General features: G+C 37.5%; 3 protein-coding genes across 18 annotated transcripts in view; 2 read left to right on the forward strand and 1 right to left on the reverse strand.

Annotated features, from left to right (window-relative positions):
* LOC134819287 (uncharacterized) overlaps positions 1-13,451 on the reverse strand; it is a 52,567-nt gene extending 39,116 nt beyond the window's left edge. For all 15 annotated transcript variants that reach the window (XM_063829152.1, XM_063829148.1, XM_063829145.1 and 12 more), the window contains exon 1: positions 13,423-13,451. The gene's annotated coding sequence lies outside the window, so the exon portion shown is untranslated. The remainder of the gene's footprint in view (positions 1-13,422) is intronic.
* On the forward strand, positions 706-8,561 carry LOC134819290 (uncharacterized). 2 transcript variants are annotated; one of them, XM_063829154.1, is made up of 16 exons: positions 706-890; positions 1,209-1,317; positions 1,476-1,587; positions 1,744-1,930; positions 3,368-3,503; positions 3,749-3,999; positions 4,159-4,323; positions 4,466-4,647; positions 4,826-4,942; positions 5,104-5,258; positions 5,422-5,531; positions 5,706-5,846; positions 6,168-6,293; positions 6,449-6,721; positions 6,895-6,993; positions 7,769-8,561. In XM_063829154.1, exons 1-16 carry the CDS (start codon positions 800-802, stop codon positions 7,855-7,857), a joined length of 2,343 nt encoding a protein of 780 aa, XP_063685224.1. In that variant the 5' UTR covers positions 706-799; the 3' UTR covers positions 7,858-8,561. The 2 variants fall into 2 exon arrangements, with proteins under 2 accessions (XP_063685224.1, XP_063685223.1); XM_063829153.1 differs by lacking the exon at positions 706-890 and having other exon boundaries at positions 1,022-1,317; positions 7,769-7,958.
* A 3,191-nt stretch (positions 13,452-16,642) lies between the features above and the next one.
* On the forward strand, positions 16,643-25,185 carry LOC134819740 (uncharacterized). The gene is made up of 16 exons (XM_063829858.1): positions 16,643-16,769; positions 17,074-17,217; positions 17,340-17,454; positions 17,570-17,753; positions 18,071-18,191; positions 18,352-18,611; positions 18,781-18,957; positions 20,262-20,368; positions 20,545-20,631; positions 20,981-21,100; positions 21,809-21,969; positions 22,197-22,501; positions 22,628-22,768; positions 23,462-23,674; positions 24,036-24,159; positions 24,538-25,185. The coding sequence occupies exons 1-16, from the start codon at positions 16,726-16,728 to the stop codon at positions 24,635-24,637; spliced, it is 2,403 nt and encodes an 800-aa protein (XP_063685928.1). The 5' UTR covers positions 16,643-16,725; the 3' UTR covers positions 24,638-25,185.
* Positions 25,186-25,707: the final 522 nt, after the last annotated feature.

The raw sequence follows: 25,707 nt of genomic DNA on the forward strand, positions 1-25,707 counted from the left end.
TTATAAACATGGATTTTGTTGTTCGGAATTATTAGTTATTATGTTATGTGAACATGTTGTTGACATCCCAGCCTATCAACGAGAGCCACGATTTATTTTTTACTTTCCATTTTTATTTCAACAACGGTTGTTTTTAGTGTCGCACCTACAAGCCTCATCACGTACACAGGACGTTATTGCTCTATTATACTATAGAGTCTATAGCTTATAATATAATATAAGAATTAATATATAGTTGCACAATGAGCTCCGACTCATAGTTATGTAAAGTAAAAGAACTTGCTTTATTCTGGGCGGCAATTATGTTGTTTATTCATTTTTATATTTATTTCGGATCTTGACATATTTCCGAAACATTTTTGATTTGCTTGGCATTGAACTGATCCACAGTTTTATAGTAGCCTAGTGTTAATTCAGTTAGAGTCAGCGATGATAACCTAATTTCGATTCCTCATTCAGCTTGCTTTTCATAATGCTAGATTAAATCGCCATTGATGACTTGATACACTTTAGTTATTAGCCTTTTAAATGTGTATTATATCAACGATTGCTTAATTGCTGAGTCGGAATATTTGAACAATCTGCAGGATAATTTAGTATTCTGCTGACGTGCACTATTGTAACTCCACCGAGTCTTCTGTCGGCAGATTACCAAATTAATTACTATTTAAATATCCAACTATAAACTCCGTATTGATCTTTGCAAAATAAGATAACTAACGAATTTCCTGGTTCAGTACGAACAGAATGTAACGGGACTTCACAGAGTTCCTCCTCACTAGGTTTAACATCGTCCCATATGCCAACAAACATCTGGACGCCTCTTCTCTCACTGATCCTACTTAAATCTGTTATTGTAGCTGATGAAATATGCTGCTGTCCCGACTTCAGTGAGTTTATAACCTTCATTTTGTTGGTTGGACCATTTTATCAGAATGATTGATCTTTGGAACACACGCATTAGTCTCACGTCAGAGATTGCGTACACTTATTCATATTGTGTTTCTATGATGTATTATTAAGCGTAACTTTTTCTTCTTGGTCGTTATTTAATTTCACGAAAAAAACGTAAGTTTAGCATAAATCAGGTACCTACATGTATTTTCCACCGGGTGACTTTTGTAAAAAAAGTCACACTTTATGTGGTAAACTCTGTATACATAATATATTTACGATGAATTGTAAAATATCAAAGTACAACATTGCAGCTGTGAGTTTGAAGTGTGAAGATAGGAGATCAGAATCAATCCAGACATCCTTTCTTAAAGCTAATGGTTATGTTTGTGATGCCTTGGACGGCACTGATGTGACATTAGTGTGAGTTAATATACTAACCAGCTATCCTACCATTCATACGGACTTTTAAGTAAAAATAGCTGAACACTTCATGGTTGATAAAACAAATCTCAGTATGATAATCACTCAATAGAAGTTAAAACTTATAAGTAGTTAAAACTACAACAAACATTCCTCAGTTGTGAGGTAGCTGACATCAATGAAGCAGTGAAGGAGGTTAAATATTCTTACTACAAGGCAAAAGATCTTGGCTACAAACCAGTGGCTTATGATATCAACAACTCTAAAAAGGTACTATTCCACTATTTCTATTTCAATTTAAGGACCATTTTTGAAGAAAACATCACTTCTGCTAATTTTATCAAGATTAAAAGTTACCTTTTGATCTAAACACACTGAATAAGAATCCAGTTATGTACAACATAACACTAACGACCAACTAACCAGTTAACAGAATGTGACGTCACAAAAGGGACCTGTGTCCTCTCATCAGTCAAGTGGTCCGGAGCCGCGGACAGCCCGACCAAGTTTGAGAACTTTGACAACTACTTGTACCAGTGTAACGTTCAGATCACACTGATAGATAACACGGTGTTTGAGCTGACCTCTAATACCATGCTGCTAGACGTTTACAGTGAGTGTGACATTTCCTAATTCAGAGTCAGGGCAAAACTATAAGCTGGTATCTCGCTGATACCAAAGCTGTGCAAAGCTGGTTTCTAAATTCAAAATGTACAGCTTTGAGTGTAATTTTATCACCTACATGCTGACTGCTGACTTCAAGCGCAGTAATAATTCAATCTATACATGAGCATATGGAATTCGTGAATGAAGCCCACTGCCGCAACAAGCATCACAAATTCGGACAGACACTCATCAAGCAGCGAACATTGCACAATCTGCAGAACAAATGTTGCACCTACATTCCACGAATTCATCCAATCTCCAAGCAACATTAAGTGTAACTATGGCAGCCGTTATTGAGTGTAACTATGGTAGCCGTTATTGGTTGCAAGTGGTAATAACAGTTTATAACACACATAACCCCGGCATGCGCAGGGATTATATTTCAATTTTTCACGCGACGCGCGGGAAAAATTTATAATAATTTCGAGTGCGAAGCACGAGGGATTATTATGAAAATAACCCCGACGTGCCTTAGCACGAGGGGTTATTTTAATATAACTTAAGCGTGCCGGTGTTATGTGTTATAAACCCCTCCGGGTTAGTGCTAGGACCAACAAATTTGACATTTTACTCTTAATTCTAGCTATATGAGATCATTATGGAAAATATGAAATGGAATTGGGGACTACCAAATAAATACAACTAAGGTACTATAACTTTTGAAATTGGCGTTATATCTAAACATTATTCCTCAGTCAGAACGTTGAATGAATATGAATATCGATAAGGGGCGTCGAGTTAAGCCTGGCAAGCGATAAAAGCTAATAATGATATCGTGTCATGAAGTTCATCAAAGTAGACGACTATAATACATGGCTTATAATATCAAACACGACAAAATTAACCGAACCGGACAAAATCAAATGTAACCGTCGAGACAAGTTTTGGAACTGGTCCAATTAATGTAAGAGTTTAAGTAATGTAAGCAGTGTGCTGGAGTTTTGCCAGCGCCTGCAATTAGACCGATACGTAGATCGAGTGTATTTATAGTTCTTACGTTAAGCCATAGGTCACGTGACATTTTTTACCAATGCGCGTCGTAGTAGTTAGTCACGTGATACACGTCATCAAAACACGTGACAGTACGCGGTTGAAATTTTCATGGAATATCAAAACAAAACAAATCTTGTTGAGCCAAATTAGCGGGCCGGGATTATAAAAGCTGTGCCGGGGTTATTTATTCAGCGGGAAAAAACTAACAGCGGGAGCCGGGATTATCAGAATCTATTTAGCGGGAGCCGGGATTATCAGAATCTTATTCTATCCCGGAGGGGTTTATAATATAGGAGCACTTATGATTAGAACACTCGGCAGGTCTAATAACTTAATAAATCCCCCATTATTACTTGTATTACGTAAGGGATTTTAATTGGTATTGTTTCAGAAAACAAAGATGTGCCCGATAATTACGAAATAGTGAAAGAGAACAAGGGCCCATTGAACACAAACAACGGTTACGAAAGACTAAACTGTGGAGTTGGCGGTCTACCATTCACTAACCCGCGCACAACGGCGAAATGGTAATAATTTAATTTAAATTTATTTAACTTTAACTTGTGACTTAAAATTTTAAAAGAACAAGTTTGAGAATACAGCAATAGGTTTAAGGCTTGTTAAAACTCGTAGATAATAAAAAAACAAGATAGAATAATGTTCAGTATAATTTCTGGTTATTTAGAGCTAGCTATTACAGTAGGTCGATGTGATTCTATTTAAGTTATTGAAAAGTCGCCTAGTGATATTTGAGACGAATCTTAATTCTAAGGTCCTTCAAAAGACTAGAAGATTCAGAATGGACAGAACTGAACATACTCTCGGAACAACCTAGAATGGCAATAGTAGAACCTGTTATAGCAGCAGATTCAGCGGGTTCGTTCACTGAGGGAACACTTGTTTTGATGATGTTCAACCCTGCTGAAGATACAGGCTACTACATGTGTGAGGCTGAGTACACTACCACTACTGTGGGGAGAAATCAGACTTACACCAGGGCAGAGTACAAAGTAACTGGCAACAGTGAGTAGTATTTGTAATGGATATCGTCATTCTGTACCTACTACAGTGTGGGTGCATGCAATTAGTTTTATTAGTAGTTTAGCTTACAAGTACCTTCAAATGCAAACTTTAACTTTATAATTAAAAGAACCAATTAACAGACGGAACTTTCCTACTCAGATCAGCAAAATAATGGGAACCCTGAGACCAAGATGTTGTCAGCAATAACAAGCAAAAGTTACACCCTGAAAGATGAGTTTGTCTACTTCAATTGCTATGCTAGAGACACTGATGCGAGTGAACAAGGCAGGTTCCGCTGGGTTTACGAGAATGCTTCTGATTTTGGTAAGCAGATTTAAGGTGGTTTCATCATACAAGAGTTTACAAAGTTCATTATCTATTATTCAGTATTCAGACTTATCTGCATAGTTCTAAAATTCGTTGACAAATGTTTTTCGCTTCACTGAAACTAAATAACATATTTTAGTGGTAGTGGACACGTCAACTGAGTTGTTCAGAGATGTGGAGATAATTAACTACAACAGAACACTGAAACTGCCGTCCTACTACAAATACTATAACTTTAAGTTCAAGTGTGAAGTCAGCAGAGAATCTGAAGTCAACTCAGTGCTCAGTAATGAGTTCACCCAGCCAGTAGTCGTACCACAGGTTTGCTAAAACAGCCACATTTACAGCCACTTGCTTTCCTTAAGAGCGGTGTTTAATGCCTTTTTCAAGGGAAATAGTGATATCAGTTGCCGATTCTACCGATAAATCGTAACAAATAACAATGCATGTGATAAGATTCAAACCTAGGTCCTCGACAATTTACCGTTTTAAATTACAGGAGATGTACATACCACTGACGTCAAAAGCATGCTCCAAACCTGACTCAGAAATCAATCTGTTCTCCAGCACCAAGTACATGATGTCGGATGGTACTGATGTTGAAGATTTCGAACAAGTAAATAAATATCATTATTGTTGTATTATCATTATTTTTCTAAAACTTACTATTGTTTATTGAATCTATAGTGAGCCTCTAATCCATCATGCAATCATGAGATAACATAACAATGGAAAATCTATTAGAATATTACATCCTCTGACATCTAACTGTTTCAGAAGCTAACTGGTGCCAGCCATAGGTGGATGATAAACTCCAAGATGATCACCCCCTTCAGTAACCCTACAAGTGAGGGGGGTGTTACCACTGAGCAGCAGCTCAGGATGACAGCTGACGTTTTCAATAGAACTGTGCGGGATTCTAAGGAAAACAAGTATGTTAGCTATGTCATTGAAGCATTGAGAATGTACTTTGAACTTGCTAACTAGTAAGTACGTGTGAAACCAATTCTTAAGAAAACATTGCAGGTTTTTATAAGTTTAACTCTGATAAGGATCAGCTTTATACTGGAGGTATATTGATATATTGATCATCAGGTGTCAGTACTTTACTTTCCTGCAAACAAGAAGTAAAGGATACCAACTACACGAAGTATTGAAGATGACGAGGACTGCTGACTCTTGTCAAGATCTACCGGATTGTACAGGTCTGGTGATCATCAGGGAAAAAATATTTGAACTTTTGAAATTTGTAGTTGAGAAATACAGTCTTATTATAAAATTGTAATAAAGCTATCATAGCAAAAATCAAAGAATTCAAGTATGCCGAAATTTCGGATATCAATGAATTAAACACTCTTGCTGAACAGAAATCATTGCAGCGGTAACGCTGTTCCGGGACTGTACAGACAACTCATTGTCAGTAAGCTTAGCAGGTGGGAGCCCACAATGTGTGTCAGTGGAAGTATTTAAAGGAAACAAGTCTATCTTCAAAAGAGCTTACCCAAAAGTAGCTCCCTCATGTAAGTTACATCTAAAGTCTAAACACCTAAGCGACCCAATTGCCGTAGAACTTAACTTTTATCTGTAATTTGTAAGCAGAAAGTGAACTATACCCATGTTTTATAATTTTACACATCTGGGCTTATTGGCTGATATATTAAAATACACTCGCACCGTACATGCACTGACTACAGGCTATACAGGCTATACATCACATCTCCGCAAGCAACCCTACGACTTTATAATACAACCGTATTTGAAATGTAACTATCTTTAACGGCTTGAAAGAAAAGGCTGTTCTAATGTAGCTCATCAGTAATAATACTTTCTAACATTTAAAGGTTCTGAAAGGATCCTGAACATGACTATAACGAAGGAGGATCTCGAAGAGGAAGTGTTGCAAGGAATATATGAAGTTCGTGTAGCTCCTGAGCGCAAACAAGGCTGCACCAAGTTCATTAACTTTGGTAAGCTGTTAGTCAAACCAGTTCGGTCGCAGGGCAATAGGTATAAATCAATAAGGAAATGCTTTCATGCAGATATTAAAGATTAAACTTTGAAGCTTTCCTTTTTTCAAGTACTTCGTTCACAGCATCAAACTCTAACGAACTGATCCCACCAGATGCCGAGGCAGCTGCTTACTGTATTGAAAAGCCTGAAGAAGAACCCACTGTTGATGAAGAGGAAACAAACTCGGGTCCGGTTGAGAGGGTCGCGTCCTGCCCACAAGAATACTTTGACGAGACGGACAAGACTCCGTGGACTATCAACGCCAGCAAAACTTGTGAAGTTAAAGTGACAGAACTCGGGAAACTTGGTGTCGAGCCAACGGATGGGGCTTGCTACGAAGTCTCGTTCGTAAAGTCCTCGACAGATTCGATGTTTCAGAAAATATGTAAGTCGTTAACTAAAGATCAATTCCCATAAAACCTCAAAAATCTTAATTGTTCTGTGATATTTTTGATATCATTATCACTTTATTAACTCAGTATTCAGGTGTAATGAATGGAATAACCGATACTTTACTGTACAAGAGATGAAAATATAGTAAGTATCCTATATCATTAGGTGATCTAGAGATACCACTCAAAAACTTGAGCCACGACAGTTACTATGAGCTACAATGGAAAGGCTTCTCGAATCAGTCACAGTGTAAATCCCAAATTCGTAAGTTGTGCGTTGCCCCAAAAAGCACAGCTATTCTCCTAACAGCACACACCACAATGTGTGTTCCTTTTGTCGTCTCTCTATCTATCAAAGCCCTTTTTAACAAAATAATTCTCTTCAAGCCCTCTGCCTTTGGGCTTTGTCTAACGTGTTTTTTTGCTATCTCCTTTTATATTTTCTTTTCAATATTTTGCTACGCTATCATCTATGTCACCCTTTACATTTGCCAAGCATCATTCTACGATTGTAACTGAGTGTTTAAACTTTGAGTGGAAGGAAATTTATCCATCTCAATGGATTTAATATCCTAATAGAGACTTGAACGATATGATTATCGTATAACTATATATATATATGGTATATTATTGTTAAAGCTCATTAGTTTCATTTTTTATTGAGTGAAGCATTTTGATGTGTTCCAATCTTCATTAAATGCAGTTGGGCGTGAAACATGAATCTTCAACCCAGCGATAATGATCAGATCTAGCAAGCCTATACAATGATTTCAGAACTTGATTTTCTACTTTAAATTAGTAGCTTTAAACTTTTAAATAAAAGCTAAAAAAGCTGACTTTTGATAAATGCTATTCATGCGTGCCGTGTTGTTGCTGACTGAGCTAAAGCAGACTGACCAACAAGAACTGAAAGCAAACAATGAAAAGCTCAACCCTGACAACACTAATCTTAACGTGGAGTGTGGACAGCGGAATTCCGACACTTAACGGAACAGAAACTGACAATGGAGCAACCACGAGGTTAAACTCTAACGTTTCAGGGGTAGCCTGTAACAGTTCGGAGGGTCTCCACTCACCTCTTCTTTTAGTAGTCCTCCTTATTTTAGCTACTGGAATTGTGCTGAGCTGACGAAACGAACCAGATTTTAATAATAATGACGATTTCAAGCAATAGTTTCACAAAGAATGAAGAAAGCAAACACGTGCAGAAGAGAAAAACCACCCACTGAAGAAGTGTAGTAACTAGGACTGTGTAACACGTAAGACGGGCTAGTGTACCCTACTAATTGTAGCCTATATAAGTAGGTGTAAGGTGAGTCGCTTACCGTAGTGCAACTTCCATCCCAACTAAAGTGCCCTTTGAGTATATTACACGATGTTAGGATAATGTATAAAAGCTGTATAAAACTCATCGACTAGGATATTTTCTTAGAATAGGTTTTAATAACCTGGAACTCTAAAATTACCGAGGGTTTACAGTTTCAATTCATCGTGTCGATTAAGAAATCTAATGTGGAATTATTGTTTAAGGTGGTTTTAACTTAATACATTTATTCAAGTTGCAGAGCCTGCATTTCAGAGACGGGGCCGTCCCAAAATGAATATAGTTAGAATTTTACACGAATAACGATGAAATCAATTGAAGATAAGCCCCATGACAGTCCAATCACTATATCGGATTGTCCGAACAGTTGTGGAAAGTTGACGATTACTAGATATTGGGACAGTTCCAGATTTGCATTTAGGTCATGATTAATTTGATTTAGTGAATAAGAAAATTGATTATTTATTGTTATTTGTTTTTGTTTTTGAGTATTTATCTAACAAGCTTAATTTGAATTTGATTGGCTTTTATAATAAGGGTTACCTACTACACAGCTGGGCATTGAAATTTGGACAATTTCGAATGTGACCAAATGTAAATGTGACCAAATGTAAATGTAACCAAATATGACCAAATTCAAAGCTCATAATAAATGGGTAAAGAGAGAACTTCAAGTGTAATTTACGAGTCAGACTTCAAAAACGTTACAAAGAAAAATATGAGCTCTCGACTACAGAGTCCAGGTCATTGAACAAAAACAAGTTGACAAAGCATTAAGATAATTAAACAGATCGTGAATTCTGCCTAAACACAGCGATGATTGACAATGTTAACTATCTATACTCGAAATTGTAACTCTTCAAGTGCAAATTCAGAAGTCGTAATCGCAATATATAGAAATATACAGTGTATATACGCAGTGGTGTAACGTTGCCTGATGGCGCCCCCACCCCCCCCCCCCCCCCCGCTGAAAAAGCGCCCCCTTCCCTTTTGGCGCCTCTCCCTAAAATTGAAAAAATTAGATGATTTTAGAGGATACACCGGTAAAATCTCTAAAAAAGTGTGTTTCTAGAGTTAAGTTTTTCGAAATTGTCCCACATTCAAACGACAATTTGGCGCCCCCCTAAGATTGCACCCCCAGCGGGGTCGGCGGGGCCCTCTGTTACGCCACTGTATATAATACGTAAAATGTAAAATCGCAATACATTATGCATCTCATATTATACATTTATCACATGCCTTCTCATGCGATATCAAAACTTTCGCCCACGAGGCTTGCCGAGTTAGCGAAAGTTTCGATATTTCCCGAGGCTTGCCGAGGGTTATATCGACATTTTCAATCACGAGGCTTGCCGAGTCTTGAAAATGTTGATATCGCATGAGAAGGCATGTGATTAATGTTTTATCACACTTTCTTTGGAGCCAAATTTGGCCGGGAAAGCAGAATTTGATCAAACGTTAGTTATAAATGTCACCAAAGCAAACTAGACATGTCGAACTTATTTATGTTTATAATATTCAAGCTATATATAGCTCTCGATGAGTTAGTATTTCAGATATCGAAGATACAATACGTACAATTAAGATCTCACGTGCTCATCACATTTATGACACAGTGAATGCTGTATGCCGCGCAATTTGCTTTCTACTGATAGGTGGTACGTAGTGCATTGAATATTAATATATTAAGCATGGGACTTGTACTTATTGGCGTCTAGAATGTTCCGCCACGATCACCGCGTCTTATTAATCACAAATTATATCCTGCATATTAATCGGTGTGAGGTTATTTTATACTTGATCATTACTACCGAAAATATACAATGTATAGAACATCCGTTCAAGTGTTGATTAAATACATCAGAGTCCTTATCATAAATGTGTATCTGCGATAAGGTGAAAGTATTTCCTAGTTCTTGTATTTAAATAGAGTTGTGGAGCTATAATTAGTGTCTATAATCTATCAGTCCACATTATACACCACACGCCCTAATTCACATCAAAAATTTTATCGTCCGTTTTGATTCTTGACTGTCTGTTATTTCAGAATGATTTAATCAATTCAACTTGTAATCGTTGACTTAGAATTTTATCGAGTATTCTGCTTAGTTCTTAGTCAGTATTCATCTTTACTTGCCATAATTTGCCATTATTTGGAGCCTAATTTGGCTGGGAAAGCAGAATTTGATCAAACGTTAGTTATAAATCTCACCAAAGCAAACTAGACATGTCGAACTTATTTATGTTTATAATGTTCAAGCTATATATAGCTCTCGATGAGTTAGTATTTCAGATATCGAAGATGCAATACGTACAATTAAGATCTCACGTGCTCATCACATTTATGACACAGTGAATGCTGTATGCCGCGCAATTTGCTTTCTACTGATAGGTGGTACGTAGTGCATTGAATATTAATATATTAAGCATGGGACTTGTACTTATTGGCGTCTAGAATGTTCCGCCGCGAGCGCGTTTGATACGTTATTACATCCTGCAAATCAATCGATGTGAGGTGATTCTAATACTTTATTTCTATTAGATATTTTTAGAGTCATTAAAACTGTAGAGTGTAGATGCAGTATAATGTATAGAACATCCTTTTAAGTGTTGATTATACATCACAGTCCTTATCGTATAATCTGTATCTGCGATAAGGTGAAAGTATTTCCTAGTTCTTGTATTTGAATAGAGCTGTGGGGTCATAATTAGTGTCTATTTATCAGTCCACATTATACACTACACACCCTAATTTACATCAACAATAATATCGTCCGTCTTGATTCTTGATTGTCTGTTATTTCAAAATGATTTAATCAATGCAACTTGTAATCGTTGACTTAGAATTTTATCGAGTATTCTGCTTAGTTCTTAGTCAGTATTCATCTTTACTTGCCATTATTTGCCATTATCTGCTTCGAGCTAGAAATTATCTGAACTGGAAATGATCAGGGCAAGCTAATCTAGGCGAAACCGGTTTGGAAAAGCCAAGTATAATTTCTGCACAATTTCTATATGGAATATGGCTCAAAGAAGTGATCAGAGGGGGTTAAAATTGAGGTCTGAAATGGCTGAAATCTGGCTTTGTTTTGTGTGTTTTCTTCCTTCGAATTGATCAAACATCGTTTAGTGTTTACTACTTTTTGTGAGGGTGACTGTAGTTTGTTCTGACACTTCCTTTTTAATTTCAAGTAAGCGTTTAAGGAAATTAATGAGCCCGATTGATTGTATCGCTGACAAGTACCAAAACTTTTTGCAACTTTCAAGTCTGCTTGTAAACTTTGATCTCGTTTTCAGTGACCTCAAGTCACTTAAAGCTCGTACAAGCCAGAGAGTTTTTACTTTGTTTGATCATCCGAAGCCTAATTAGACTTTGAACTATGAAGTGCAATAAAAAGGGAACAGCTTGAAAAAGTTTTACAACAAAAAAATGTATTTCGCTTAACGAATCTCAAACACAAGGAAATATTTTCAAAACCTACTATAAATATACATTTTTCCTATACTGGAAAGTTTATCTGATCATTGCATTAACGGTCATAGACTACTTCAGGTTGATGATTTAAATCTTTATTTAAATCAGTACCTCACAGCAGTAGAACAGTTGTTGAGAGTGGGCTCCTTGTTCCTATGGGAATATCGGGCTCTCTCTGAGCAACTAATTGATATTTCATGCCCCCGGGTGAGAGTCAGTGCTCCCCATCGGGGCATGTAATATCAATTCTGCTTTCCTGCCAAATTTGGCTCGAAAGTGTGATAATACACTGTGACTGACGATGGAGAAACTAATATAAGTTCCGTGGAGATAGTGTGTGCAATTATGCCTTATATTATACGTGTAACATTATATTGCATATTATGCGCTGCTGATGTAATGCATCAAATATTATGAGATCACTCATTATCCATGATATCACAAACCAAAAGCAAAAGCAGCTACATTTGCTTGCTTATTATTATCAAGAAGTTAAGAGATCCTTACAAGTATTTAATTGAGTATTAACTATCTATACTCGAAAGCAAAAGCAAGTGTAACTGTTTTTTGATGTCAATAAACTATACCGTTACAAAAATATTCAAATGTTTGTACTTTTGTAGCTTGTTACCCTGGCAACTTGAGTAAGATCGTGGGCTCGATAATCATATCATTATGTATGTTATGAGTTATGACTAATCATTGCTAAGCGACCAATAGAAGAATATTCCAGGCCAAGTTTAGTTATATAATATAAAATGGTGTTCACGGTCGGACTGTCCTCAATTATAATAATATAAAAGAGAAAAGAGAAAAGTTAGAAATAAACTGAAAAGTTACTAAGGGTGGTTGCTTGTGTTGACAAATTCCATCAAAGTGTCAGTAACCAGTAACCAGTAACCAGTAACCAGTAACCAGTAACCAGTAACCAGTAACCAGTAACCAGTAACCAGTAACCAGTAACCAGTAACCAGTAACCAGTAACGTAAAATGAGTATTGAGTAAAATGAGTGTAGAATTGTTGAATATAATAAAAATAGTAGTCTTTAAGTTGATGGGTGGGTTGATATGTGAGATATTCTACACGTGCCGAGAATGCGATTATTGAAATCTACTCAAGACACGCTTTAACGGTATAATTTACGTTAGATAAAACTAACGTAGTACAGTAAAACCCAGATTTACTGCTCCCCTATTTACCGCGCCCATATTTACTGCTAACCCAGATTTACCGCGCCCCTATTTACCGCAAACCCAGATTAACCGCGGCCCTATTTAAGGCATCATGTCCCCTATAATGTCGACAAATGTCGCCGTGTCGACATTTGTCGACCTTGAGCGATGGTGCCAGCTACATGATGCCTTATTTACCGCAAACCCAGATTTCCATTTCCTTCCCCCAAAAGGGCTTAACGTATGTATGAGAAGAATCAAAATCCCGATTTCAGTATTCCTTGTTAACTCTTCTGTCTTCCTACTGAAGTGTGCTCGGTGGTCACAATTTTGGGAGTGAACGGTAGTTGGTAGGATCAGAGATATAGTGGCGGAAATAGAGTAACATAAAAGTGAACATAATGTCTAAATGAAGAAAAGTTTATGAGTAATGATTGGAGTTAGCTTTAATGAAAAGTTGAAACCACAAGAATGGTAAACGCATACCTACATCTTTATCCATTTTTATAGACTACACGGCTATAATGCCCTTGCTGGGGCAAGTAGGTATAGCTATCGTACTGAGAAATAGCTGTAAAAGGTGCTTTTGAAAAGAACAAAACTTGACTATTCCAGGTTTGAGGACTCATATATTAGGACGCAATGAAACTACCGGACCACGATGTATGGGGACTTGCCACCCCATGGGAACATTAAAATATATCGACTCTGTTACATCGTTTCCTCAAATTATTTGTTATATAGTAGTGTTGAGCATATATACAGGCTAAACTTTATGCTCACTCATCAATATCTCAATTTTATGTGAATATGCACACATTTGCACGGAAGTTTTCAAATATATTGGAATAACAAGTATCACTGCATCATCACTGCGTCGATCTCCAATGTTATCATACCCTGGCACTAAGCCAGGTTAAGCACTGGGATGAACACCCCACATTAGCTCCTGTATACAGTGTCTAATATTAAATATACACACACTAGTTATACACTAGCTCTATGTAATATAAAGGATTACCACACTGCGCTCATTAGCGTATTACCTTGTAGCTTTCTAGTGCTGTGTTCTGTGAGCTCTAAGTGTGATAGGAGTTGGGATCATTCACATATTACGTAAGTGGGGAAGGGGCTTGGAAATTGATGTACACACATTACACAATAGCTGTGTGTAAAAGTGATCACAAAGGGGTCCGAGGGAGGTAGGAAGGGGGTTCAAATGACCATAATCTGGCTTAGGTAATATGTTAATGATCTGTAAGTTAACTGTTGAACCTGCAGTCAGCAGTGTAGTGGTTACCAGTTGTCAGTGTAGTGGTTACCAGTTGTCAGTGTAGTGGTTACCAGTTGTCAGTGTACTGGTTACCAGTTGTCAGTGTACTGGTTACCAGTTGTCAGTGTACTGGTTACCAGTTGTCAGTGTACTGGTTACCAGTTGTCAGTGTACTGGTTACCAGTTGTCAGTGTACTGGTTACCAGTTGTCAGTGTACTGGTTACCAGTTGTCCGTGTACTGGTTACCAGTTGTCAGTGTACTGGTTACCAGTTGTCAGTGTACTGGTTACCAGTTGTCAGTGTACTGGTTACCAGTTGTCAGTGTACTGGTTACCAGTTGTCAGTGTACTGGTTACCAGTTGTCAGTGTACTGGTTACCAGTTGTCAGTGTACTGCACTGGTTACCAGTTGTCAGTGTACTGGTTACCAGTTGTCAGTGTACTGGTTACCAGTTGTCAGTGTACTGGTTACCAGTTGTCAGTGTACTGGTTACCAGTTGTCAGTGTAGTGGTTACCAGTTGTCAGTGTACTGGTTACCAGTTGTCAGTGTAGTAGTTACCAGTTGTCAGTGTACTGGTTACCAGTTGTCAGTGTACTGGTTACCAGTTGTCAGTGTACTGGTTACCAGTTGTCAGTGTACTGGTTACCAGTTGTCAGTGTACTGGTTACCAGTTGTCAGTGTACTTGTTACCAGTTGTCAGTGTACTGGTTACCAGTTGTCAGTGTAGTAGTTACCAGTTGTCAGTGTACTGGTTACCAGTTGTCAGTGTACTGGTTACCAGTTGTCAGTGTACTGGTTACCAGTTGTCAGTGTACTGGTTACCAGTTGTCAGTGTACTGGTTACCAGTTGTCAGTGTACTGGTTACCAGTGTACTGGTTACCAGTTGTCAATTACCGAATGGAATCGCTTAGATCTTTATTTGCAAGCAATTTTGAGGAGCATTCTTAAGCTTTAAACTTGTAAAGCAGAATAGCAGCCTTTATTAAAGAAAGGTTGCCATGACGATAAAAGCTGCCACGATACTGACGTCCTATAATACGATTACTATGCAATGTTTCCATACTCATAGTATTAGTCTGTAGTTTCTTTGACTCTTTGAGTAAATATTATTTTTTTCTCCCTTATCTTTAGTTGTGTGCATATTGGTGCGACTTTCTATTTTAATTGTTGTGCAAGTTAATAAGTCGAGGGTTGTTGTTTGCTCTAGTTTTCGTAATTATGCAATGTCGAATGATCCAATATACATGGTGATGACCACAATGAAGCTCTTAATTACGCTTCCACAGGAAGATAACCTATAATCACTCTTCCAATGATGAGGAAATGCATGTTTTTCACTTTGTGAGAATTATCAGCCTGGAGGGAGGAAATTACATTTATATTACATTATATTACATTCATAAGCTTGATTAACCTCACTTCTCAAGTTACACTAAAACCATATAATATGAATGCTGCACTACAGCGACAGTGAACGTTGCGACTAATCACTAAATACCACGCGGTATATTTTCCGTGATGGATACGATGTTGTTTGCCGAGTAAACGTACCGCAAATACAGAAGCAACATGATTTCATCATTATAATATGTTGTGTACATTTATAAAACTAGATCGTTAACCATCTTATGATAAAAAAGCTTTGAATAATATTATCGTATAGTTGTAGCAGGTCTTTTGTATTCACTCGCTAAACACTTCTATTGTATGTACATACATTGAGATAGAGTATATTGTTCCATATGTTCGTAGTGTTGGTTTGTGTTTGTTATGTTGTTGTAGGCTCTACACTGTATACATTGAACGTGCAGTGGCAATTATCATTCTTCTGATTGTTCGGTTTGTTTGAACACAAGTAGAGACTTGCTTATGATCCGTCTAACTTCCAATGCAGATGTGTTATGTCACTGATATTACATGTTCTGCTATTTTTGTTTCCGTTTTTACATTATAATAAACTCATGATCGTTGCTTACATTATCTCTTTATACATTCAGATTACTACTGCATTGTACATACAATATATATTCCGATCAAATATTGGATACCTTATACGATAATACGGCATTTTACAGAACAATGGTTAAAATAAATCTATGTAATTAAAATATAGCCAGCAATGAGGTGGAAAATAACACACAGCTATCTGAGTCTATAAGTGAGGGGATCAGATTAGTACACTTGGAAAGCGAAGTAAAGGAACCTATATATATATATTATTTCTATTATTGATTATAGCGGGTTTTGATAAACGATTTAATCTGAAAAACTTTTCTATTTTCTTAGTTCAGAGTGCGTTTAAACATTTGATTGTTATAGATTCCTCAAACTTATTTCTTTAGCCTTATGCTTGTTTCTATGAACATTTTTAGATATTTTAAATCTCATTGCTAGATATAAATGAATTGTATATTGTACAACTTTATATATATTTTAGTTGTGTAGATTTGTCTGAACCATCGTGTGATGCAGCGATGTGAAATCACAACGCTATTATATTATGAAAAAAACATGTAGCAGAAACGTCGACAATGCCTGATGTATTTTGTTTTCAGCTGAGTGGAGACTCTGACTTCGCACTTCGTATATAAATCATGGCCAACATTTAATCATTCCCCATTTATGCGAAAGCTCACAAATATACTTCATAGTTTATTATTAACACCACAATTAATGTAGCAACCATGGAATTACTGACACGGATGAAGGGATAACAGAATACTGCCAACTTCCCCCCAGTGCAGTATTCATGAGCTCACTTCCTAACTTATTGGCCTTACTGATAGTACTATGGTGAGTTAACCGTCATGAATTTTGTACATACAATTGTTATACGTATAGTTAATAAACTTCAAAGATTGAATGAAGACGAACGACAGGATTGTAATCTTGGGAGTGCAGAAATTATTTAAGTTATTTAATGTTAAAGGCGGGTTTTCCTCATTCCTTGCCGAAATATTGATCAATTCTAAAGAATTTTTACAATTTTGACCATGTTAGATATAAAATAAACAATAATAATTGTCAATTATAACAACATGTATTTAGATATAAGATAAACAATAATAATTGTCAATTATAACAACATTTATTTTAGGCATTCCCAACTGTCTCATTCTGTGGAAATATGCTGTTGCCCTGATCTAACCCTATCATTAACAGCTGAAGTATCCGACACAACAAAAAGTTTAGAAAATGGTTTTATGTATATAGCTAAACAGGACTCCACTGTGTCACTTAGGTGAGTAGTAGACATTTTAGGACCTACACAATTTTAACTGATTGATCAAAAGATTCATCCATTCTGCACCCATCTTAGATATTCTATAAAATATTAAATATTTCGAATATTTTACTTGTCAGGTGTGATCTTGGTGATAAGGACCACCCAGCAATCAAGTCAGTGGTATACAAGTTTCACAAAACTTATGATCTTAGTACGAGTAAACCAATCTCTCTCGACTCCAAGAACAAAGAGGTACATCAAAGATTAGATTTTTCTGATTGTTCTTATACCATCTTACAGTTATCTAGGCATTAAGAAGCACTGTTAAAAGCACCAAATTATAATAATATCTTGATACTATTTACAGCTCTGTTCGGACGATGATGTTCCTACTTGCGACCTGACCAACGTGCAGTACACAGACAGACCATCAATGCAGAATACTTTCGACACAGCAGATAACCACATTTATCAGTGTTACGCCGAGATAACGATGATAGATGATGCTGTTGTCAAACTGTGGTCACATACTGTCAAGCTGGATGTTTATTGTACGTTAACTTAAATTCAATTTGTTACCAATAAGCATGATCGCAGTAATTAAGTACTAATGGTAATCTTTCTTCGCTCTTATGAGTGGATTGATCATATAGTTTGACAGTTGGTGACGATGTGACAGTCTCTACTCAGTGTTTCAAAACAATTATTTGTCTATGACAAAGGCGTGTTGCCGAAACGTCGACAACTAATTGTTTTGAAACACTGAGTGGAGACTCTCACTTCCTCACCAACTATCATACAATAGTACTAAAGTAAAACCAATGCTTGCATAATAATCAGGCTGCCATGAAGATAAGAAATATTTCAGATCCACCTATCAAAGAAAATTTGCCCGTCGTATCAGACCCCAAATCTGTATCTATTGGAAAAGCAATGGAGAAGCTTCTTTGCAAGCTACCAGAGTCGAATCCGAAAACCAAGGCCCGGTGGTAAGCAATTTAATTGATCTCCAACGGTACGGAGTATTACCCAATCAATTCTTTTTTGATCAAACTAGGATATAAAGCGTTGAACAATGAACTGTAAAACAAAAACATGGTATTGATAAATTTAGATGATTACATTCAAAACTCTTTTGCACTGTGACAGGTCGTTTGAGAAAAAAGATACTTCAACCTGGGTAGTGATAGACATTCCGAATGACCAAGTTAGGGGCGATAGACTTGTTATAGCCGAAGATGACATAAGTGCGATATCAAAAGATGACATAGATCGAGGAACGCTGCTAATCATGATCTTTAATGAAGATGAGGACCAAGGGAATTATAAGTGTGAGGCCGTATACGATACTGAATTTGATGACACGGATATGACTTATGAACTTTCCAAATACGAAGTCACATCGAACGGTGAGTATTTTCATTACATTTGTATTATATACTGCACTGTGTGAAAAGGGACAAAATGCTTGGTTTGATATATCATTAGTGGTAGTCTTTAACACTTACTGCATTCTGATCAGTTAATTACTGTAAAACTTTATTTTAACGCTGGTTTTCTAACTTACTTAATCCCAAGGCCAGAACGATGCGGGCGCCCTTCTTTTAAGACCTGTATCAGAGATAACAGAACCAAATTTGGTAGACCAGGATTCGACTCATGTCAACTTTACGGTGTACATCAGAGATACTCCCGGCAGGGGTAAATGGGGAGATGTTAGTTACATTTGGCAAATCGAGGAAAATAACCAAGACGGTAAGCGACAAATTCTTTAAAGATTTTTGTGATTTTGAATTATGGATCACAGCTGTTGTACATCGTTATAGTTCTTCTTTTGATTGGTCGGCGTCGACTGTAAGCCTTCCTTGCGGTGGCTTTCACAACGCGTCCCCATTCTCCAACTCCTGCTGCTAGAGAGAGAGACTCCCAAGTTATATACCATAATTATATTATACATAGATATCGACAACAGACTCCGAGAGTCTTGAAGTTCTGTTACCACTTCCAGGGACGGTCATGGCCTGCTACATGCAACTCGTAGGAGTATGCAATGTTCCTGTAACGTCATTGTAGACCACTCCTCTATCGTTGTTTTGAGTGTCCGATCCAAAACCAAATCCTAGGGTACACGAGACGTGGAAGCCTGTGAGCGTGTTAGAGTCTGTTAAGTGTTAGAGTCCTAAGGCTACACGAGACGTCCTAGCCTGTGAGCGAGTTAAATCCTAGGGTTACACGAGACGTGGTAGCCTGTGAGCGTGTAGACCGCTCCTCTATCGTTGTTTTGAGTGTCCGATCCAAAACCAAATCCTAAGTACACGAGGCGTGGTAGCCTTTGGACGTGTAAAATCCTGGGGTTACACGAGACATGGTAGCCTGTGAGCGTGTAGTCCGCTCCTCTATCGTTGTTTTGAGTGTCCGATCCAAAACCAAATCCTAGGGTACACGAGACGTGGAAGCCTGTGAGCGTGTTAGAGTCTGTTAAGTGTTAGAGTCCTAAGGCTACACGAGACGTCGTAGCCTGTGAGCGAGTTAAATCCTAGGGTTACACGAGACGTGGTAGCCTGTGAGCGTGTAGACCGCTCCTCTATCGTTGTTTTGAGTGTCCGATCCAAAACCAAATCCTAAGTACACGAGGCGTGGTAGCCTTTGGACGTGTAAAATCCTGGGGTTACACGAGACATGGTAGCCTGTGAGCGTGTAGTCCGCTCCTCTATCGTTGTTTTGAGTGTCCGATCCAAAACCAAATCCTAGGGTACACGAGACGTGGAAGCCTGTGAGCGTGTTAGAGTCTGTTAAGTGTTAGAGTCCTAGGGTTACACGAGACGTGGTAGCCTGTGAGCGTGTTAAATCCTAAGGTTACACGAGACTTGGTAGCCTGTGAGCGTGTTAAATCCTGGGGTTACACGAGACGTGGTAGTCTGTGAGCGTGTAGACCGCTCCTCTATCGTTGTTTTGAGTGTCCGATCCAAATCAAAATCTTAGGGTACACGAGGCGTGGTTATAGTTATATCACTGTTTAATGTTTCTAAGTTTTAAAACTAATGTTCGTTCCTTCACAGTGGATCTTGACTTCGACAAACATCCCAATCTCCAGCTTTCCAACCATGGCCGAACCCTGACTGTTAGAGATCTAGTTAAGTATCGAGAACACGAGTTCCAGTGCAAGGTTTTAATTCTTGATCTTTAGTATTTGAAATTTGAATTATGATGTACTTTAAAGATCGATTTAAAGCTCTACCCAGGCGGGATTTGGTTCGACGCTGTTGGATGCAGCATTTGATAATACTGACGAAGAACAACGCATTTAATTCCTCAGGAATCTAAACAATAAATATATCTCAGATCAAAAGAACTACTGATGGAGTGGAGGCAGATGTAACTAGCAAACAATTTGGAGTTGGAAAGGTTAAAGTTGTGATTGCTCCCAAGGTATATTTTTTATATTCAACAAACTGTTTGTACATATTTATACGAGAATCCCTTTTTTTAACCTAATGATTTCATGGCTGGCTCCAAATGTAGATGAAAAACTACAGAGCTGTATTTATAATGAGCGGAAGAGGTCATCGACATACCGTAAAAGTCCAGAATTATTTGCAATAACTTACATCTGTGAAATAACTGTGACTCATCTTACTGTCAATACCCCCTGTTTTTTAATAAATGAAAAATTTAACATCTTAATACTAACTTAAGTTCCGAATTCTTATCTATAGATCAGCGACAATTGTTTTATTTTCTATTTGAAAATAAAACATATAAAAACTTAAACTTTCAGTATCTATCCATCCCCTTAACGTCACGGACCTGTGTGAATCTGGGGGATGATTTAAAAGCAGCACCCAACAAAGCCTACATGATGCCTAGTGAAGCTCTAGCTGGGGACAATGCTAAACAGGTATGTTTATGGTTATTTTTAGGAGTCAATCTTAGGATAAAATATACGGGAAAATGAAACTTTACCTCCATGATAACTTCAAACAATTTGTTAACCTGTTCAACTTCATAATCACATTGATATATTGATCATAATATTATGTTAAGAATAAATTTGAGGTATATTTGCACTTTAAAAGTCTCATTTCGAAAATACTTTTTGTTAACTTTTTACTTAATAAGTACCATTTTTCCCGGTCACCCTTTTGTAAAAAGGCAATAGTGAAAGGTTACGAATGGACGTTTTTGCAGAAAAACGTGGATTTTGGAGATAGCAGTAGGTGGGTCTGAATATGTTGTCATCTGTCCTTACTTCCGTCCGTTACCATGACAACTAGCGCGCAGTGCAGCGCGCCAGTATTGCTTGCGGAGATGTGACGTATATAGCTAGCCTGTCTACCTTAATGAATGCGCGGCGCGAGTGTATTTTAATGTATACTATGCAATGTATAGTATTAGGTTATAAGCCCAATTTGTACGTGGCATGCGTAGTTTTGTGTACTGATGTGTATAAATATTATTATTATGAAGTGAGCTGATTGGAGCTTATATTTATAGTTATAGTGAACGGAAATCTAGCGTCCGCCAAAACGAAACAACGGGCGCAATTCTTGTTGACTTAAGTACCGTTTCGGAAAGGACCCCCAGGTCCTAACTACAAAAATTTCAGATCTTATTGAAAGCAGACAACTGGAAATTCTACCTTAACGATTACAAAATCCAGTTCATTACGGACACTGATCAGAATTTTGACTATGAAGATAGGGCAGGTATAGATCAAGCTCAATATGAACTAAAACTTCCAGATCCACAGGAGAACCATCAAACAAGGTTAATTTTATAGATATTCTTGCAGTGTCAAAATGTTTTCATGATAATTGATGAATATCTATTATAATTCCCAATTGCAATGGGGAGAATAATAACAGCTTAATTAAACTGTAAACATGATAAGGGCACAGTTAAGACCAAATATTTTAATATTTGGTCTTACTCTTAAAATCTGACCCTGATGTACGCTCTCTTAGTAAGGTATCTCACTGTTATCTTCTAATCAGGTGCATCTATTGGCAATACATGAGGGCATACGGACTGCAGTATCAGTTATTTGAAGTAATGAAAACGGAGAGATTTAAGAATAAGAATAAAAACCTCCAAGCAAATCAATTCGAATTCCAACAAATTTGTGAGAAAGCAACAATTGTAATTGTATATGTTAAAGAAGATGAAGATATAAAGGTCAGTTTGACTTTCTCAGCAGACATGCCAATCACATCAGCTCATTGTCTTAAGGCGGATTTGGTTGATTCGACTAATAAAATCTTGGATTCGAAAAGACTTCGTGTATCAGCTGCCGATTCATGTGAGTATTTTTTATTTACAAATCTGCTACTAAGCATTCATTTGAAAGATTTTCCCTGGTTGCATGAAATTTAACGCAAACCATTTTGAAATTTAACTATCGGGAAAAAATAACTGTTCTCTCCAGGTGCAACCTGGACATTACCGCAAATTTTTGAATTTACGGGAATTGCTGAACAATTGCTGAAAGGTCTTAAAATAAAGATTTCGACTGACTCCTGTGTTGATAATAATCCTAGCTATAGCTGCACTATAGAAGTTGATGCCAGTAAGTAAAATTACATGGTATATTATAGCCAAGGTACACCATTTTCTTTGGTCAGCCCTACTCACAGGAGGGGCTAAGTGCAAAGAAACTGCTGCTAACTGCTGCTCACTGCTGCTCACTGCTACTAACTGCTGCTCACTGCTGCTCACTGCTGCTCACTGCTACTAACTGCTGCTCACTGCTGCTGTCGCGCGCGCGCCCATAGCAGCAGTGAGCAGCAGTGAGCAGCAGTGAGCAGCAGTTGCGCGCAGCGTGCGTTGTGCAGTAAAGACATGCATATAACTGCTGCTAACTGCTGCTCACTGCTACTAACTGCTGCTCACTGCTGCTCACTGACAGCAGCAGTGAGCAGCAGTGAGCAGCAGTGAGCAGCAGTGAGTAGCAGTGAGCAGCAGTTAGCAGCAGTTTCTTTGCACTTAGCCTCTCCTGTGTATATACTAGGTTATGGGGTGCTGAATGTTTCCTGTTACCATTTTGTAGCCAGTATTGGGGGAGGGAGCTGGAGGGGTATAAAAAAGCTAAAATTTGGCTCACGTATTGTTTGAACAATCCCTTACTGTCGCCAACATTTAAACCAATATTAACATAGGCTACAAATCGGTGTTAGTTATATTCATACGACGCTACAAAAATGCAGTCCCCTCCCACATTTATATGAAGATTAACCAATCGCTGACACAATTTTATAACCAGAAAAGTGCAGCAAGCCTACAGACATTCCAAACAGTGATCATATTGAGAATATCAGTCCAGATGTGGTGAACGCTGGTGAGAGCTTCACTGTTAAATGCGCTCCGGGATATATTCTGAAAACTGAGATGATCTGTCAGAGAGATGGAACTGTTTCCGATTCGAAGTGTGTTTTAGCAGAGAATGATATAGAGGAAGTAACCGACCAAGACGAAGGTGAGTTACAATTTTTAATGATGTTCTTAACTTTAACATTTATCCTTTTACAAAAAACGACATGATAGTTCTAATATTGTTACGTGAGTCCTCCAGGGAGGGGCTATTGTAATTACACTAGAAATTGTTTAACTCTGTATTATAACTCAGCTTATAATGGTCATGATGATGATGTCTTGCAGTTGCTGGATTCACACCACATGATCGTGTGACAAGTCTCCAGAGTCCCCACATCACGTGACATGTACCACTCGTCACTTTTCTTTTCATATGCATGGCATTTGGTAATCTCACCGTCACGACACCCTCAATCAGATTGACATATTATGAACTTTTTAACAATATCTCTCTGTCGTTGCAGATAAAAAGCGCTCGCCCATGCTGATAATTATACTGGTAGTTGCGGGGGTGGTGGTGTTAGTAGTGGTGGTGGTAGCTTGTTTAATCAAGAGACAAGGAATGGAATGTGCAAACAGTGGAAAAAGGTAAGTGTATTTAGTACTGTGACGTTAGTAGTACGACAAAAATACAGATACTTCGCTTTACAATGTTAGGAGCATTATACTTACACTATACCACCCAGAATGTAGAAGGATTATATCGTCGTTGAACAATAAACTTGATTTTAATTAGTTCAGCACGGTGTTATCTATCATTCATTATCACCCACAGGAAAGACAGGGTGTAGTACAGTAAAACCCAGATTTACCGCGGCTATTTCCTTCCCCAATTATAGGGCTTAACATGCATAATGTGAACAAACAAAACCCCGATTTACCGCAAACCCCGATTTACCGCGGTTATTTCCTTCCCCCAAACTCTATACCATTTTACATAATATATTTAATGCACAAACCCCTCAGCAAGAAGAAAGCAAAAGAGACAAATAAAACAGAAGTTCAGAAGGATGGTGTTAAAGAGGGAACTGTATTAAGTAATGAAATAAACGATAACAAAGTCTAAGAAGATGTAAAACTAAAGTGCAGGAAACAAAAATGTTAGCATCGAATAAAAGATATAATGGTATAGTTTGTGTAAATGTGAACTTGACAATCTTTAGGTGATAACATCAATCTATCGAGTTTAAACCATCCAATTCGGAGGTGCCTATAATAATAATTAACATCTTATTCTTACAACATATTATAGAAACTCCATTTAAATACACTCCGCCCTAAATATGATTTAGACAACAGGCGAACATTTTCCTATACATCCAGAGAAATGGATTGGAATAAAATGCTAGTGGTATTTTACCCTTCTTAGTTTTAATGTTTCAGTATAATATACTGCACTGTACACTTATTATATACGTTAGTTATAATAGTGATAATGTTAGGGCCTCCGAAGAGATTAATGTTTTCTGTCATAACTTTATGTTTTCTGTCATAACTTTATGCAAGAACAAAGAAAAGAGGGCAATGTTAATTACTGGTGGGGCTAACGTTATTCATGGGATAGAATCCAGGAGATAATACGTTACTGTCTACTTTCTTAATACTTTTTACGGCACTTCCAAAAATTTCATTTGCAGCATGTTGTTACAGTTTTTATCTTTATTTATTAGGGGGTCGTTAATATAATATTACGTTATCACTATCAGAGGGGGGAGGTAAGCGGGAGGGGGGTTTCCAAATGTTTACGCTAGTGTAAGTTTGACACAATAACTATGTGTAAAACTGTTACGGGGGGGGGGGGGGGGGGGGGGGGGGGGGGGGGGGGGCGTAAAGATTGTTTAAAAAGTGATTACGTAATATTATGTTATTATGTGAAGTGTGAACAATCCCTTATATAGACTGCTTGACTTGTAATTGTACAGTTCTATTTTGAATTTTCAGATTTTATTGTCAGCATAGTTTTGTTAAATATCTTTTTGCTTTTTTGTTAAAATTAATCTTTTTATCTGTTGGTTTTTAATTGAATTTCTGTCTGTTGTAAAATCGGAGATTTGAAGAAATAAGCAGTATGCTGTATGATTCAGAATCAGACGTTGACTATTGTAGCTTTTTTAAAGAAATCATGTTTTTTTTTCA

Source organism: Bolinopsis microptera, chromosome 8 (assembly GCF_026151205.1).
Source record: "Bolinopsis microptera isolate Bmic1 chromosome 8, MBARI_Bmic_1.0, whole genome shotgun sequence".
NCBI classification, from domain to species: Eukaryota; Metazoa; Ctenophora; class Tentaculata; order Lobata; family Bolinopsidae; genus Bolinopsis; species Bolinopsis microptera.

Bases quoted from the DNA above. Each gene is read 5' to 3' on its own strand.
- LOC134819290 (XM_063829153.1), top strand. From the start codon at position 1,097: ATGTATTTTCCACCGGGTGACTTTTGTAAAAAAAGTCACACTTTATGT. The intron at 4,324-4,465 runs GTAAGCAGATTT...AACATATTTTAG, and splicing joins CGAGAATGCTTCTGATTTTG to TGGTAGTGGACACGTCAACT. The intron at 5,847-6,167 runs GTAAGTTACATC...TAACATTTAAAG, and splicing joins CCCAAAAGTAGCTCCCTCAT to GTTCTGAAAGGATCCTGAAC.
- LOC134819740 (XM_063829858.1), top strand. From the start codon at position 16,726: ATGAGCTCACTTCCTAACTTATTGGCCTTACTGATAGTACTATG. The intron at 20,632-20,980 runs GTATATTTTTTA...TTAAACTTTCAG, and splicing joins AAGTTGTGATTGCTCCCAAG to TATCTATCCATCCCCTTAAC. The intron at 23,675-24,035 runs GTGAGTTACAAT...CTGTCGTTGCAG, and splicing joins AGTAACCGACCAAGACGAAG to ATAAAAAGCGCTCGCCCATG.